We start from the raw sequence: 12626 nt of genomic DNA, 5'->3' as shown, positions 1-12626 counted from the left end.
GAATATCGGGATAGATATGTAAAAGAACAAAATAATTAAGGAAGATTAGAATTAAAAGTTGGGCAGGTCAAGTCTAAAGAGACCTAGGTGTGGAGAAAAATCAACCATCATCAATCACTTACAATTCGTGATATTAATTTTTATTTAGCAGTAGTTTAATTTAACAATTATTAAGAGTAAATTAGTGATAGTTTTTTTTCAACTTTCTTTCGTTCTGTCGATTGCTGTATTTGTTTTTATTTGAGTTCTTGTAACTGGTAGTAAATAATAATCCAATTGAATAAATACGTATTCTTTTTGCTCAAATTCTTCTTTTTTTTTTTTTTTATCGGCAAAACAAAACTTTATTGATGGAAAATTAAAATGCTCAAAGAAGTTCTCAAATTCTTCTTTACTTGATAACCCCCAAAGAAGATCTTAAATTTGTTTATGACATAGAATTTAATCACGCAGTCTAATTTTTATTTGTGTTTATTTAAAATTTATTTAAGTTTGTCAATCAATTACTATCAATTGAGTTTAAACCAAATTTTTACCAACAGTTATATTGCCAATTTTATTTTCACGCAACATTTACGCTTTGTACATATTATTTTTTAGTAGATAGATTTATAAAATTGTTTTTCTTTTATTTTACTCATTCTACACCGATCTTGTTTGGGAGCATTCTATTTTATTAAATTTTTAGTTTTTGATTAAAATATAAGTTAAAAAAATTAATATATTTGAAATGATTTTTTAACTTTAAAAAAAAAAGGCAAAAAGTAAAAAGAAAATAAGGTCTTTGACTTTTTGTATTATTTGTTAACTTTTTGACTTTTTAACTTATAGACTAAAATCCTAAGGCCTTGTTTGGAACTTGCTTATTTTAGTTGACTTTTTAGTTTTCAAACTATTTTATGAGATGAAAAAAAAAAAAATTATGTTTGGAATGATTTGTGATTTTTTTTTTGTAATTGTAATGGTTGTGAGAAAAAAAAAATTTAATTGATGTATAAGATGTGACATTTTATTTTATTAGCTATTTTAGTTTTATTTATTTATTTATTTTTCTTTATTGAAGGGTAATTTGGGAAGATTAACTTTTTAACTTTTCTTAAGTAATGGTTCAAACAATGACATGGAGAAAATTTTATAAATAGGATATAATAACTCATTATTATTAACTAAATTGAATGATTCAGCAAGTATGGATGGTAGCTTTTCATTTTTCAAAACACCATATAAGTGATATTTTTTTTTTGATCAGTAAAGAAAAAAGAAACTTTATTGATAAGATGAGTAAAAAACAAGTAACAAAATACATCAATAAAAGGGAAAAGTGCAAAAAATATCATCACTAACACTCCATAATATCGCCATATAAGTGATATTATGTATTACTTTCAGACTATTTAAGGACCGTAAATTATAAAAGTTAAAAACGTCAAAAAGTTAATTGGACAGGTTTGAACTAAGCTCTCTGAATTTTATTTTGAGTAGTTGTAAAGTCATGGAAAAATATTCACAAAACACATTAATTTAATAGTTAAGATTAATTTCACAGGTAGACCCACCATGTAAAGAATTGATCTCAACTACGCATCACTTTTCTAGTTCAATATTCCTAGTTCATATTCCTGGGTCCATAAACTCTCTCTTTTGTTTTGCTCCTATATTCTGATCCTTGTAGTTCTCCTGAGCATTTGGAGTTCAGATATCCTTTGCCATTTTATTTTCTGATTTCTTGGTTTTAGAAGTCAGAACTGCCAATCAAGCTGTTCCCAATCCCACAGAGCCTCATTGTCAACACCACCCACATCCCAGTTATGATCACTTGTTGAAGTTTGAGAAGGATTTGTATGGTCTCCTCCTCCTCCTCCCCCTCCTGAGGAGCTCTCTGTTGAGGTTGTTCTCTCAATCCCTAGACTGTTGTGATGATTAGAAGAAGTTGTTGCTTCATGATCACCACCACCATGGTGAACTTGCGCAACCACCACTGCATCACTTGTCGCCGCCGCTGATGGTCGCCTGTCAAATGCTCTCATGCATTTTGATTTTATGTACACTCTGCACAAACTGAACTCTTGTCTTAACTGCAAACCATAAGATTGAAGAAAGAAAAAATTAGGCACAAGTCTATTTCTGAAATTGAATTGCAAGAACCGTGTATATGTATTTGTTGTTCTTTGTCACATTCATTATCATTGTTGTTATTGTTTCTAGCTGTTATATTAACCTATTGATGTGCCTCATTATCTTAACTATGTCCTTCTGTTTCATTAATATAATTTAACATAAAGGTTCTAGTCATGGTTAAAAGAATAGAAGATGAAGATAAAGGTGTTATTATGGTTTTTTTTTTTTTTTCTTTTTCAACGAAAATCAATTGTTAATTGTTATATTAGCACATATGACATTTAGCTTTTTCACCCTTTACAAAGCACCAAGTGTTTTCCCCTTTAATTCAACTCTCTTGAGGAGAATTGAATCCATGACTTCTCTATAGGGACTAAACCCTTAGGAAAGTTAGGGTAGCTAGCTACGCCAAGCCTAGTTGGTTAAAGGTGTTGTTATGGTTAGATCACATAAAATACATAAATTCTTGTGCTAATTAACAGACAAAAAAGTAGTCTCAGTTTAGTCCCATTAGATTGGGGCTTGAGAGGGATGAATTGAATACAGACCAAATATATGGTATAATTTGCACAAAATGACTTTGCACTAGTTTGAATTCACAATTTCAGGATTAGTAGACTGAGTTTTAAAACTTCCCTTCTATGATTTTTTTTTCCTTTTTCCCTCTTGATATTACTTGGGTAGAATAAGAAAAACAGAAAGGAAAAACCACCCATTCCCTTCTTTGAATTTAAAACTTCACCTATTTGGTGTTAATTATGTAGTTTTCAAAGTTATCCATTTATAAGTGTATATGTATTCATTAATATCCTAAACCAAGAACATGCTCACAGACTGAATACCAACATAGAAGAAAACACTACAATAAGCCATAATTTACCAGAAATAATACTACATAGTAAAAATAAAAATAAGAGTTCACAAAAAAATTGTACAAAATGCTGTGTGACAGCACTGCATTCATCTAGGTGGAGCCTCTAGAATAAATACAGTCCAACCAACACAGCATTCTGCATAAAAAATTCCAGGTTTTTATCATTTTCCTTAGAAAAAAAGCTCTTATGGTATGCAACTATGTAAGTCACACGCACCGGTGGAATTGTAGTAATTGATGATGATGGTTCTCCTTCAATGGCCCTATACTCATTCATCTTCCATTCAGTTTTTCTTCCGGAAGGAGCTCTTCCCTTGTAGAACACCATGGTTCTCTTCATACCGATGATTCGGTTCTTCTGAGAAGAGAAGACGTAACCAGGAGAGCCAGTAGCTTTCCAATACCCTGAAGTTGTGAGCCGGTTTGGTCTTCCTCCGCGGGCTTCATTCTCTTGTCTAGGAATGAAGAAAAACCACTGTTCGGGGTCATTGCGGCACAGCTCTCCTGCAAATTCTGGTTCAAAAATAGTAACAATTAAGCCAAAAAAATCATAAACTAGGTAAGTTTCATAACTTTAGAAGCTAGCTCTTTGTAAATTAACTTGACTGTGCTTGAATTTTGATTTAGATGTATAGAAATGGAAGAAAAGAAAATTAAAACTCATCAAGATCTTACAAGCCAATCGGATTAAATGACTGTTGTAGGTTTCAAATTTTCATTTTCTTCATAATCTTCGTATCTTTATGCAATTAACACAACATAAAATATAGAAATATGATTTAAAACTTAAAAAAAAAAAAAAAAAAGAAGTTTTATGTCATGAGAATGGATAAAGAAGAAACAATCTAATTTTATTTCTTAAAAGAAGACAAAGAATCTAAGGAAAGGACAAGGACGCAAGTGAAAACGGTATAATTTCTTAAAAGAAGATAAAGAAGAAGTGTGCTTGAAAATGATCTGCGTAACTGCTTTGCTTATTTAGGGTTTTGAGTAAATAATCCAATTTTTTCTGGATGATTAATAGTAACATTTTTGCTAAAGATAGGGCAGTTTCAAAAGTTTCACACTGCAATAACTGAACATCCATGACACAAGAAAAGAAAAAAAAAAAAACCTTGTATATTATAAAATTGAACCATTTTTTGAAAACTCAATTCAAAAATTAAAAATTACAGGAAAAGAGAAAAGAGGAATGAATGAGATAGAAGAGAACAGACGAGGGAGATCCCATGGATTGAAATCGTAAATGTAGAGGACCGGTATGACGAGGTCTAGGTCTTGCCTCCTTTCTTCAAGCTTCTTTTGCAGATAGAATGAAACCAGTTCTTCCTCGGTAGGGTAGAATCTGAAACCTGGTGCTATCCGATCATCCTCCATTCCACCTCTCTGTCTCTCTGTCTCTCTCTCTCCACACACACAGACAGAAAGACACGTTCTCTCTCTAAATTACAAAGTACTATATTTTCTGTTCTTTTCTTTTCTTTTCTTTATTCACAATGACAAGAATGTATTGTATGCCTATGAGACTTGGGTGCTAAGCCATGTGTTTTGGTTTTTCACACGTATGTTTTGGTTTTGTTTTGTTTTGTTTAATTGGTTATGTATTTAAAGGGAAGGGTGAAGTGGTTGTCATAGGTTTTTAGGCAAAGACTGCGAAAGAGAAGCAACCGAGTGAAATGAGAAAGGGGGACCTAGTGAAAGCTCTAGAGAGAGAGAGAGAGAGAGAGAGAGAGAGAGGTAGAGAGGTTGCTTTGAAGTTTCCAGGTTAATAAATGGAAGAAAATCTCTGTCCCCTACTTGTTTTGTCACTCAAAAACATTGACTATAATCAGTCAACCTACTTTAGCATGTAATATAATATGAAGTCTCAGTGAAGGATCTAAGAGGTATCCCTTCTCATTAACATGAGTAAAAAATTAATGCAACGCTAATGTTATGTCATTAGTGATACGAGCATACTTGGAAAGAAGGCAAAAAAAAATAATTATTTTAAGTATTTTTTTTAATTTTAGAAAAACGTGTAAAATAATTAAATATATAATATAACTTAAATAAATCAATAAACTAAGTGATTTTTTGTCCTAGTTACCAAAATAGTGTTAATAAAAACTCTATATGGGATGGATAAATCCCTTTTTAAAACGCTACATATATCTAGGAGAAAAAATAGCAACTAATGATTGAATGGTTATTGGTATTATTGTTATATTCATTATTTTTTTTCCCCAATTAATATGTAGTTGGGATAGGATATTATTTTAGGTAGTGGCTTTTCTCTTGTCCTCATCTAAATTGGAAAAGTGTTGTTCGAGCATGTGAAATTTATCATAGATTTTGTTTTGATAATTTGAATTATTCATTTTTTAGAATTCTTTGTATATATCGTCAACAAAAAAAAGGTTGATTTAATAATTGTAACATCTTCATTTTCTCATAATTATCTTACAAAAATGAATAGTCTATTTTCAAAAATAAATTTTTCCTTCATTTTTTTAGGGACAAATTTGATAAAATAAAAATATTATGATTATCGAATTGACATAATTTTTTGTATTGATGATATACATGATTTTTTTTAAAAATATGAACGGTTCAATTGTCGAAACGAGGCGTGACACGGCCTTTCCAGTCTAGATGAGGACTGAAAAGAAGCTTATCTTTATCTTATGTGTCTCTTAATTGACGTTTAATATAAATGTCAAGTATAATATATATGTATATATATAGAGAAAAGTTTCTCTTCAGTCTATATCGAATTGAGAGTGCGGTCGGGATTCTATAGGCCCACTACAAAGTTCACATCGACGATCTGAACCATTCAATGTATAGAACTTGTTGAGTATTTCGTCTCTGTAAAACATCACGTTGTGATTTGATTAAGTGACTATCGATATCCAATTAACATAATTTTTTACAAGGATGAAATACTTGACGAACTCTATAAATTGAACAGTTCAGATCGTCAATGTGGGCTCTGTGGTAGGCCCACGGAATCCCAACAGCACATGCTAATTGAGTTTCCCAACTGAAGAGAATTCTATATATGTGTGTGTGTGTAATTTTTGTGTTTTATTTTGTGTATTTAGCATTATTCATTCTGTATGTCTTTCTCAATTTTGATTGGTTTATGAGGCAGAGTCTATCATAATTATATTAGTGATGGTTTTTTTTATTTTATTTTATTTTAAAATCAGAAAAGTAAAAATTTTATTAAAAATATAAAAAAAATAAAATACACAGGGAGATTTAAAGAGTATAAACTCTTCTATTATTATGAATCACATTCAACAACTAACCTGATTTTGTTTTCAGATTTCAGTCCATCAGAGCAGCCAACAATTTGAATTAAGGGCATGATGTGGTTGGGACGATTAACGAGTGATTGTTGATTGTCGATGTTGCTTGTGGCTGTTACTTTATGCTTTTTGCGGTTTAAGCTTTTGGCATTTGTTTTCTTTCTGTTTCACTCTAGTTGGTTACTCACCAACTTGGTGTAGGGTTAGTATATGATTTGACATGGATAGGCCCACAAGGCTTACGGCCCACAGCAAACAATCCCAAACCCATCGCTTGGGACCCATAGCATAACCCGGTTGGCAAAGCCCAGGACAGCTGGAGGCCATCTGGACATGGAGGGCCAATGGCATTCGGGCACATGGCAGGTGAAACACATGCCACATCAGCAGACAAAGATCTGCAGAGTTATTGCCACAACACATCACCATTAATGCAGCCCATCACAGCATTTATTACGACAACACCTCCCCGTCGGAACAGAGCCCCCTCACCCTGAACAAGGTAAGCTACGGCACAGGCTTTCGGCGGAACGGGGCACGTCACAAGGGACAGTGAAATGATTACCAAAGGATATAAGCAAGAATGGAAGACAAGAGGAAGGTTAAGCTTTTCTATCTCTCCCTCTCTCTCTTCTCTATATATATATATATTTCCTTCTTCCTCTACTGATTCACTCGCCGGAGGGTTCACCGGGGGACTACCCCGTTCCCCTTTGGACTTGCGTGCAGGTCATCTAGTGGAATCATTCGCCTGAATCGGAGCTTGAAGAGCTTGGACCAGCTCGACTTATCTACCCAGGGCGGACTGCATTATTAGTTGGCGCCGTCTGTAGGAAACTTGTGGTTTATTCGTGCGCTAGTTGTGTTCACTATCGCCGGAGCCCCCCTTTCTCACCGTTACCTTTTCCTCTCACCCGTCCAGGTGTATGGTCACGACTAGGTCCATGGCTTCTCACCATAATACCGCCGATCATCAAACAGACCCTTCCCATCCAAACAACCCACCACAATACATCATCGAACTTACTAACAGCATTAACCACATGGCCGAGCAAAACCAGGCCCTGATCAGTGCCTTACTCCAAAGAAACCTCCCCGCCCCACCTCTAGATATTCCACCAAACCAAGAAAGAATCCCGAGCCACACTGCTCCACAACCCTCTCCGCTCAACCCAGAAGGTTTACAACCCCCTCCTCCTCCACATATGAGCCTACCACCTCCACCTCCACGCCCGTCAGCCGTGGCACTAGCCCCTGAGGGGGAAGCCAGCAGTGTCCAGCCTCCATTGACCGACCATGACGACAACATTCCCCTATGGGACGCTGAACTCCGAGTTATGAAGCTCCAACTACAAGGGGTCATGCAGAACATTCAGCACAAGCCCTCACTCACCACCAACTCGCCTTTTGTTGCCTCCATCCGCGACAAACCATTGCCCGCCAAGTTCAAAATGCCCACCATTGACTCCTTCGATGGCACGACGGACCCAGTCGACCATCTGGAAACCTACCGCACCCTCATGATCCTCCATGCTTTCCCTGGCGAGATCATGTGCCGAGCTTTTCCCGTGACACTAAAGGGATGAGCTCGGTTGTGGTTTAGCCAGTTACCGGCGGACTCCGTCTCCACCTTTCAACACCTCAGTGACTCTTTCCTGAGCCATTTTATCGGAGCCTAGCGTCAGAGACGCCCAGCCACCCAACTCCTTAACATTCGTCAGATCGAGGGGGAGTCACTCCGCAGCTTCGTCACCCGCTTCAACACCGAAGCCCTTCAAGTAGCGGAGAATGACGACAAGGTCATCCTCACGACTTTCATGGCCGGCCTGCGGTCATCCGATTTTCTTTTCTCCCTCTCCAAAAACCCTCCAACCACCATGGTTGCCCTACTATCCAAAGCCCAGAAATACATGAATGCTGAAGATTCCCTGGCCGCTCGGCAAGAGCCAATCACTAAAAATTCGACCCCCAGAGACAAGAGGAAAGACTCAGAACCCAGGACCGCCCAGTATAATAGCCAAACACCCCACTATAATGATCGACCCCTCCGAGCCGACCGGTCGGCTCCAACCCGACCGCCCGGTCGGTTCGAGCGGTACACACCACTCAACTCCCCCATGGAGCACGTCCTCAATCAGATCCAACGAGACTACCCCCTCAAGTGGCCCCTGCCTTCACGAAACCCTTCCAATCGCAAAGATCAGTCCAAGTACTGCCGTTTCCACCAAGACCATAGTCATACTACCGACGAGTGTATCAACCTCAAAGATCAGATCGAGACCTTCATACGTCAGGCCGCCTCAGCCGATTCACAGACACCCGCCCTCAACAGAGCCAAAGAACCGACCTTCCCAGGAACAATCGCCGACATACACCACCCCGCAATCAAGCCCCACCTAACCAAGGCCACAATCGCCCACCACCACAGCCTCGGCCTCCAGGCAATCCTCCTCCACCAGTCAGAGAAATCAGAGTCATTTCAGGCGGCCTTGCTTGTGGGGGACCACCCCGCTCGGCTCAGAAGGCAGAGCTCAGAAAAATCAGGCAGGGCTCAGACAAAGCAGTGGCGACGGTGGACCGACCTCCCAAACAGTCAAAACAATGGATCGAACCTATCACCTTCACAGACACCGACTGTGCAGGAGTCCGTTACCCACATGATGACCCCCTTGTCATTTCCGCCATCCTCTCCAACTATAAGGTCAGACGAGTCCTCATAGACAACGGCAGCTCTTCAGACATCATCTTCCTCAATTGCTTCCGCTAGCTCAAGATTGGGGAAGAAAGCTTGTCTCCTCTCCAAACCCTTCTGGTCGATTTCACCGGCGACCGTGTGACCTCCATCGGCTCTATCAATCTACCTATCACCATTGGCGAACACCCGAGGCAGACCACTAAGTTGCTCACCTTCCTTGTGGTCGACTGCCCCTCTGCTTACAACATCATCCTTGGCCGCATAGCCCTAAACGCCTTCCAAGCCATCACATCCACCTATCACCTTGCCATCAAATTTCCTACCGATCTCGGTGTCAGAACTGTCAAAGGAGAACAGACCGTGGCCAGGGAGTGTTATGTCGCCTTACTCAAAGAAGTCAAGCTAAAAGAGGCCATGATCATCGAAGGGCTTGACGTCCGAGACGAGGACGAGTTGGTTAGAGGTGAACTTGTGGTGGAACTTGTTGAAGTTAACATTGATCCCACCAACCCAATCAAAACCGCCAAAATGGCAGCCAACTACCTTCCCAAGCCAAGGCCGACCTTACCGCTCTCCTGACCGAGCACAGAGATGTATTCGCCTGGACCCATTCTGACATGCCAGGCATTGACCCCTCTTTCATAACCCACCGCCTCAGTATCGAACCCCACTTTCGACCCCACCGCCAGAAGTAACGCATTTTCCATCCGGAGCGCAACACTCTTATAGCCGCAGAAGTTGACAAGCTTCTCGAGGCCCAATTCATCAAAAATGTGGACTATCCTAGATGGTTGTCCAACGTGGTCCTCGTCCGCAAACACAATGGCAAATGGCGACTCTGTGTCGATTACTCTGACCTGAACTGAGCTTACCCCAGAGACAGCTACCCTCTTCCCCGCATAGATCTGCTGGTCGATGCCACTGCCGGTCATCAAATGCTCAGCTTCATGGATGCCTTCTCTGGGTACAACCAAATCCTGATGCACACATCTGATCGGGAACACACATCATTTATTACCGACCGAGGTACCTACCACTATTGTGTAATGCCGTTCAGATTGAAGAATGCTGGGGCCACCTATCAATGGCTGGTTAATGCCGTTTTCCATCACCAAATAGGCCGGAATATGGAAGTCTACGTCGATGACATGCTAGTCAAAAGCAAATACTCCTCTGATGACGTCACTAACTTACGAGAGACCTTCGCCACCTTGCGCAAGTACCAGATGAAGCTCAACCCAGAGAAGTGCGCCTTCGGCGTAGGATCTGGAAAATTTTTGGGTTTTATGGTCAGTCAGCGCGGCATTGAAGCTAACCCTGAGAAGATCAAGGCCTTGGTTGAGATGCAGTCGCCTAGGACAGTCAAAGAAGTTCAAAGACTCACCGGCCGAGTGATGGCTCTCAACCACTTCATTTCCCGAGCAATAGATAAGTGCCTACCCTTCTTCAAAGTTCTTCGGCAGACTTTTGAATGGACAGCCGAATCCGAAGAGGCCTTTCAACAGTTAAAGCAATGCATGGCCAACCCTCCCTTCTTTCCCAAGCCATCATGGGCGAGCCCCTCTTCCTCTACTTAGCAGTATCGAGCACCGCAGTCAGTGCAGCTCTCCTCAGAGAAGATGGCTCAATCCAACGGCCGGTCTACTACATCAGTCGGGCTCTTAGGGGAGCGGAGCAGAACTACCCCTTATTAGAAAAACTGTCCCTGGCCTTGGTCATTGCCTCCAGACGACTCCGCCTATACTTCCAAGCCCACTCCATAGTGGTCCTCACCGACCAACCCCTGAAAAAGGTCATGCAGCAATTAGAACTCTCAGGCAGACTGATGTAGTGGTCAGTAGAACTCAGCCAGTTCAACATCTCTTACCGCCCTCGGACAGCAATCAAGGGGCAAGCTGTAGCTGACTTAATCCTGGAGTTCACCAATCTGGCCCGGACCACTCCACCTCCACTCCCCCAACTCCAACAGAGCCAGAAGATCCTCATTCTTAGACTCTCAATGTCGACGGTTCGTCTCGCAGAGAAGGAAGTGGGGCCGGCCTCATCCTCACTTCCCTCGAGGGCGGCTACTTCAAATGTGCCCTCCGTTTCTTGTTTGAAGCAAGCAACAATGAGGCCGAGTATGAGGCATTGATAGCAGGACTCCACCTTGCCAAGGACATTGGGGTCAGCCACCTCCGAGTATTCAGCGCCTCCCAGCTCGTCGTCGGTCAGATGACGGGGGACTTCGACGCCAAGGAAGACACAATGCGAGCTTATAGGGATATGGCACTCCCCCTTGCTCGCCTTTTCAATACCTTCCACATCAGCCACATTCCTCGGGCGGAAAACTCCAAAGCAGATGAGATGGCTCAGCTGGCCTCTGCTGACCATCCTAATCTCAGCCATGATGTCCGTCTCGAATATCTATACCACCCGGCCATTTCACCCGACCTGCAAGCCGTACAGTTCATCCAAAACGAACCCATCCCTTGGGCATCCGACATTCTCCTATTCTTGACCACAGGAGCACTCCCAGATGACCAACAGCAGGCAGCCAAAGTCCGATCCCAAGCGTCCAATTACATCATTGTCGACGGTATATTGTACAAGCACGGTTTCTCCCGGCCATATCTACGGTGCCTCAATCCAGCTCAACCAACTTATGTAATGCAGGAGATCCATGAGGGAATTTGTGGTAATCATTCAGGCGGCAGGTCCCTTGCTTAGAAGATACTCCGTACTGGGTATTTTTGGCCAACTCTTAATCAGGATGCGACCGATTTCGTGCTCAAATGCGATAAATGTCAACGCTTCGCCAACATCCCCCATGCTCCTCCTACAGAGTTAATCACACTTTGCAGCCCTTATCCGTTTGCTAAGTGGGGGATCGACTTGGTTGGTCCACTTCCCACCGGTCGAGGCCAGACCAAGTTCACGATTGTCGCCATTGATTACTTCATCAAGTGGGTCGAGGCTGAACCCCTTGCCACAATCACCGAGCGGAACACCACCAGGTTTATCTGGCAATCGATCATTTGCCGATTTGGCATCCCTCAAGCCATCATCTCTGACAACGGCAAACAATTCGATAACGCGAAGTACAGAAAATTTTGTGCAGATCTCCAGATTCAACCATGCTTCTCTTCCCCCGGTCACCCCCAAGCAAACAGCCAAGTTGAGGTCACCAACCGTTCCCTTCTGAAAATCATCAAAACTAAGCTCGAAGCTGCTAAAGGCCTTTGGGCTGAGGAACTACCAAACGTACTCTGGGCTTACCGAACCACTGCTCGCACTCCCACTGGGGAAACCCCTTTTCGCTTAACATATGGCGCTGAGACGGTTATTCCGGTAGAAGTCGGTCTGCCCACCCCCAGGGTTTTACATCCGGATCTGGCCTCAACCGAAGAGCTCCATCGAACAGACCTGGACCTCGTCGAAGAGCTTAGAGAGACTGCTGCTGTCAGATTGGCTTCGTACTAGCAGAAAATGAGAACACACTACAACCGCAGAGTTCGACCCCGAGAGTTCTCCATGGGGGACCTTGTCTTAAGAGAAGCAACTCTTGCCACAAAGAATCCAACCGAGGGCAAACTGGCAGCCAAATGGGAGGGACCCTACGTAGTGAAAGCCTGACCACGACCAGGCACTTACCAACTTTAAG

At 41.4% G+C, this 12626-nt stretch overlaps 1 protein-coding gene across 1 annotated transcript; it reads right to left on the bottom strand.

Moving 5' to 3' along the window:
• Positions 1–1447: 1447 nt before the first annotated feature.
• On the bottom strand, positions 1448–4642 carry LOC114293980 (NAC domain-containing protein 90). Its single transcript, XM_028238089.2, has 3 exons — positions 4210–4642; positions 3210–3505; positions 1448–2075 (listed from the first exon to the last, which is right to left on the bottom strand). The coding sequence occupies exons 1-3, from the start codon at positions 4367–4369 to the stop codon at positions 1740–1742; spliced, it is 792 nt and encodes a 263-aa protein (XP_028093890.1). The 5' UTR covers positions 4370–4642; the 3' UTR covers positions 1448–1739.
• Positions 4643–12626: the final 7984 nt, after the last annotated feature.

This window comes from Camellia sinensis, chromosome 3 (genome assembly GCF_055761805.1).
Source record: "Camellia sinensis isolate YWXY chromosome 3, ASM5576180v1, whole genome shotgun sequence".
Taxonomy (NCBI): Eukaryota; Viridiplantae; Streptophyta; class Magnoliopsida; order Ericales; family Theaceae; genus Camellia; species Camellia sinensis.
Note: the sequence above shows the minus strand (reverse complement) of the source record. Positions and strands in the feature narration are given on the sequence as shown.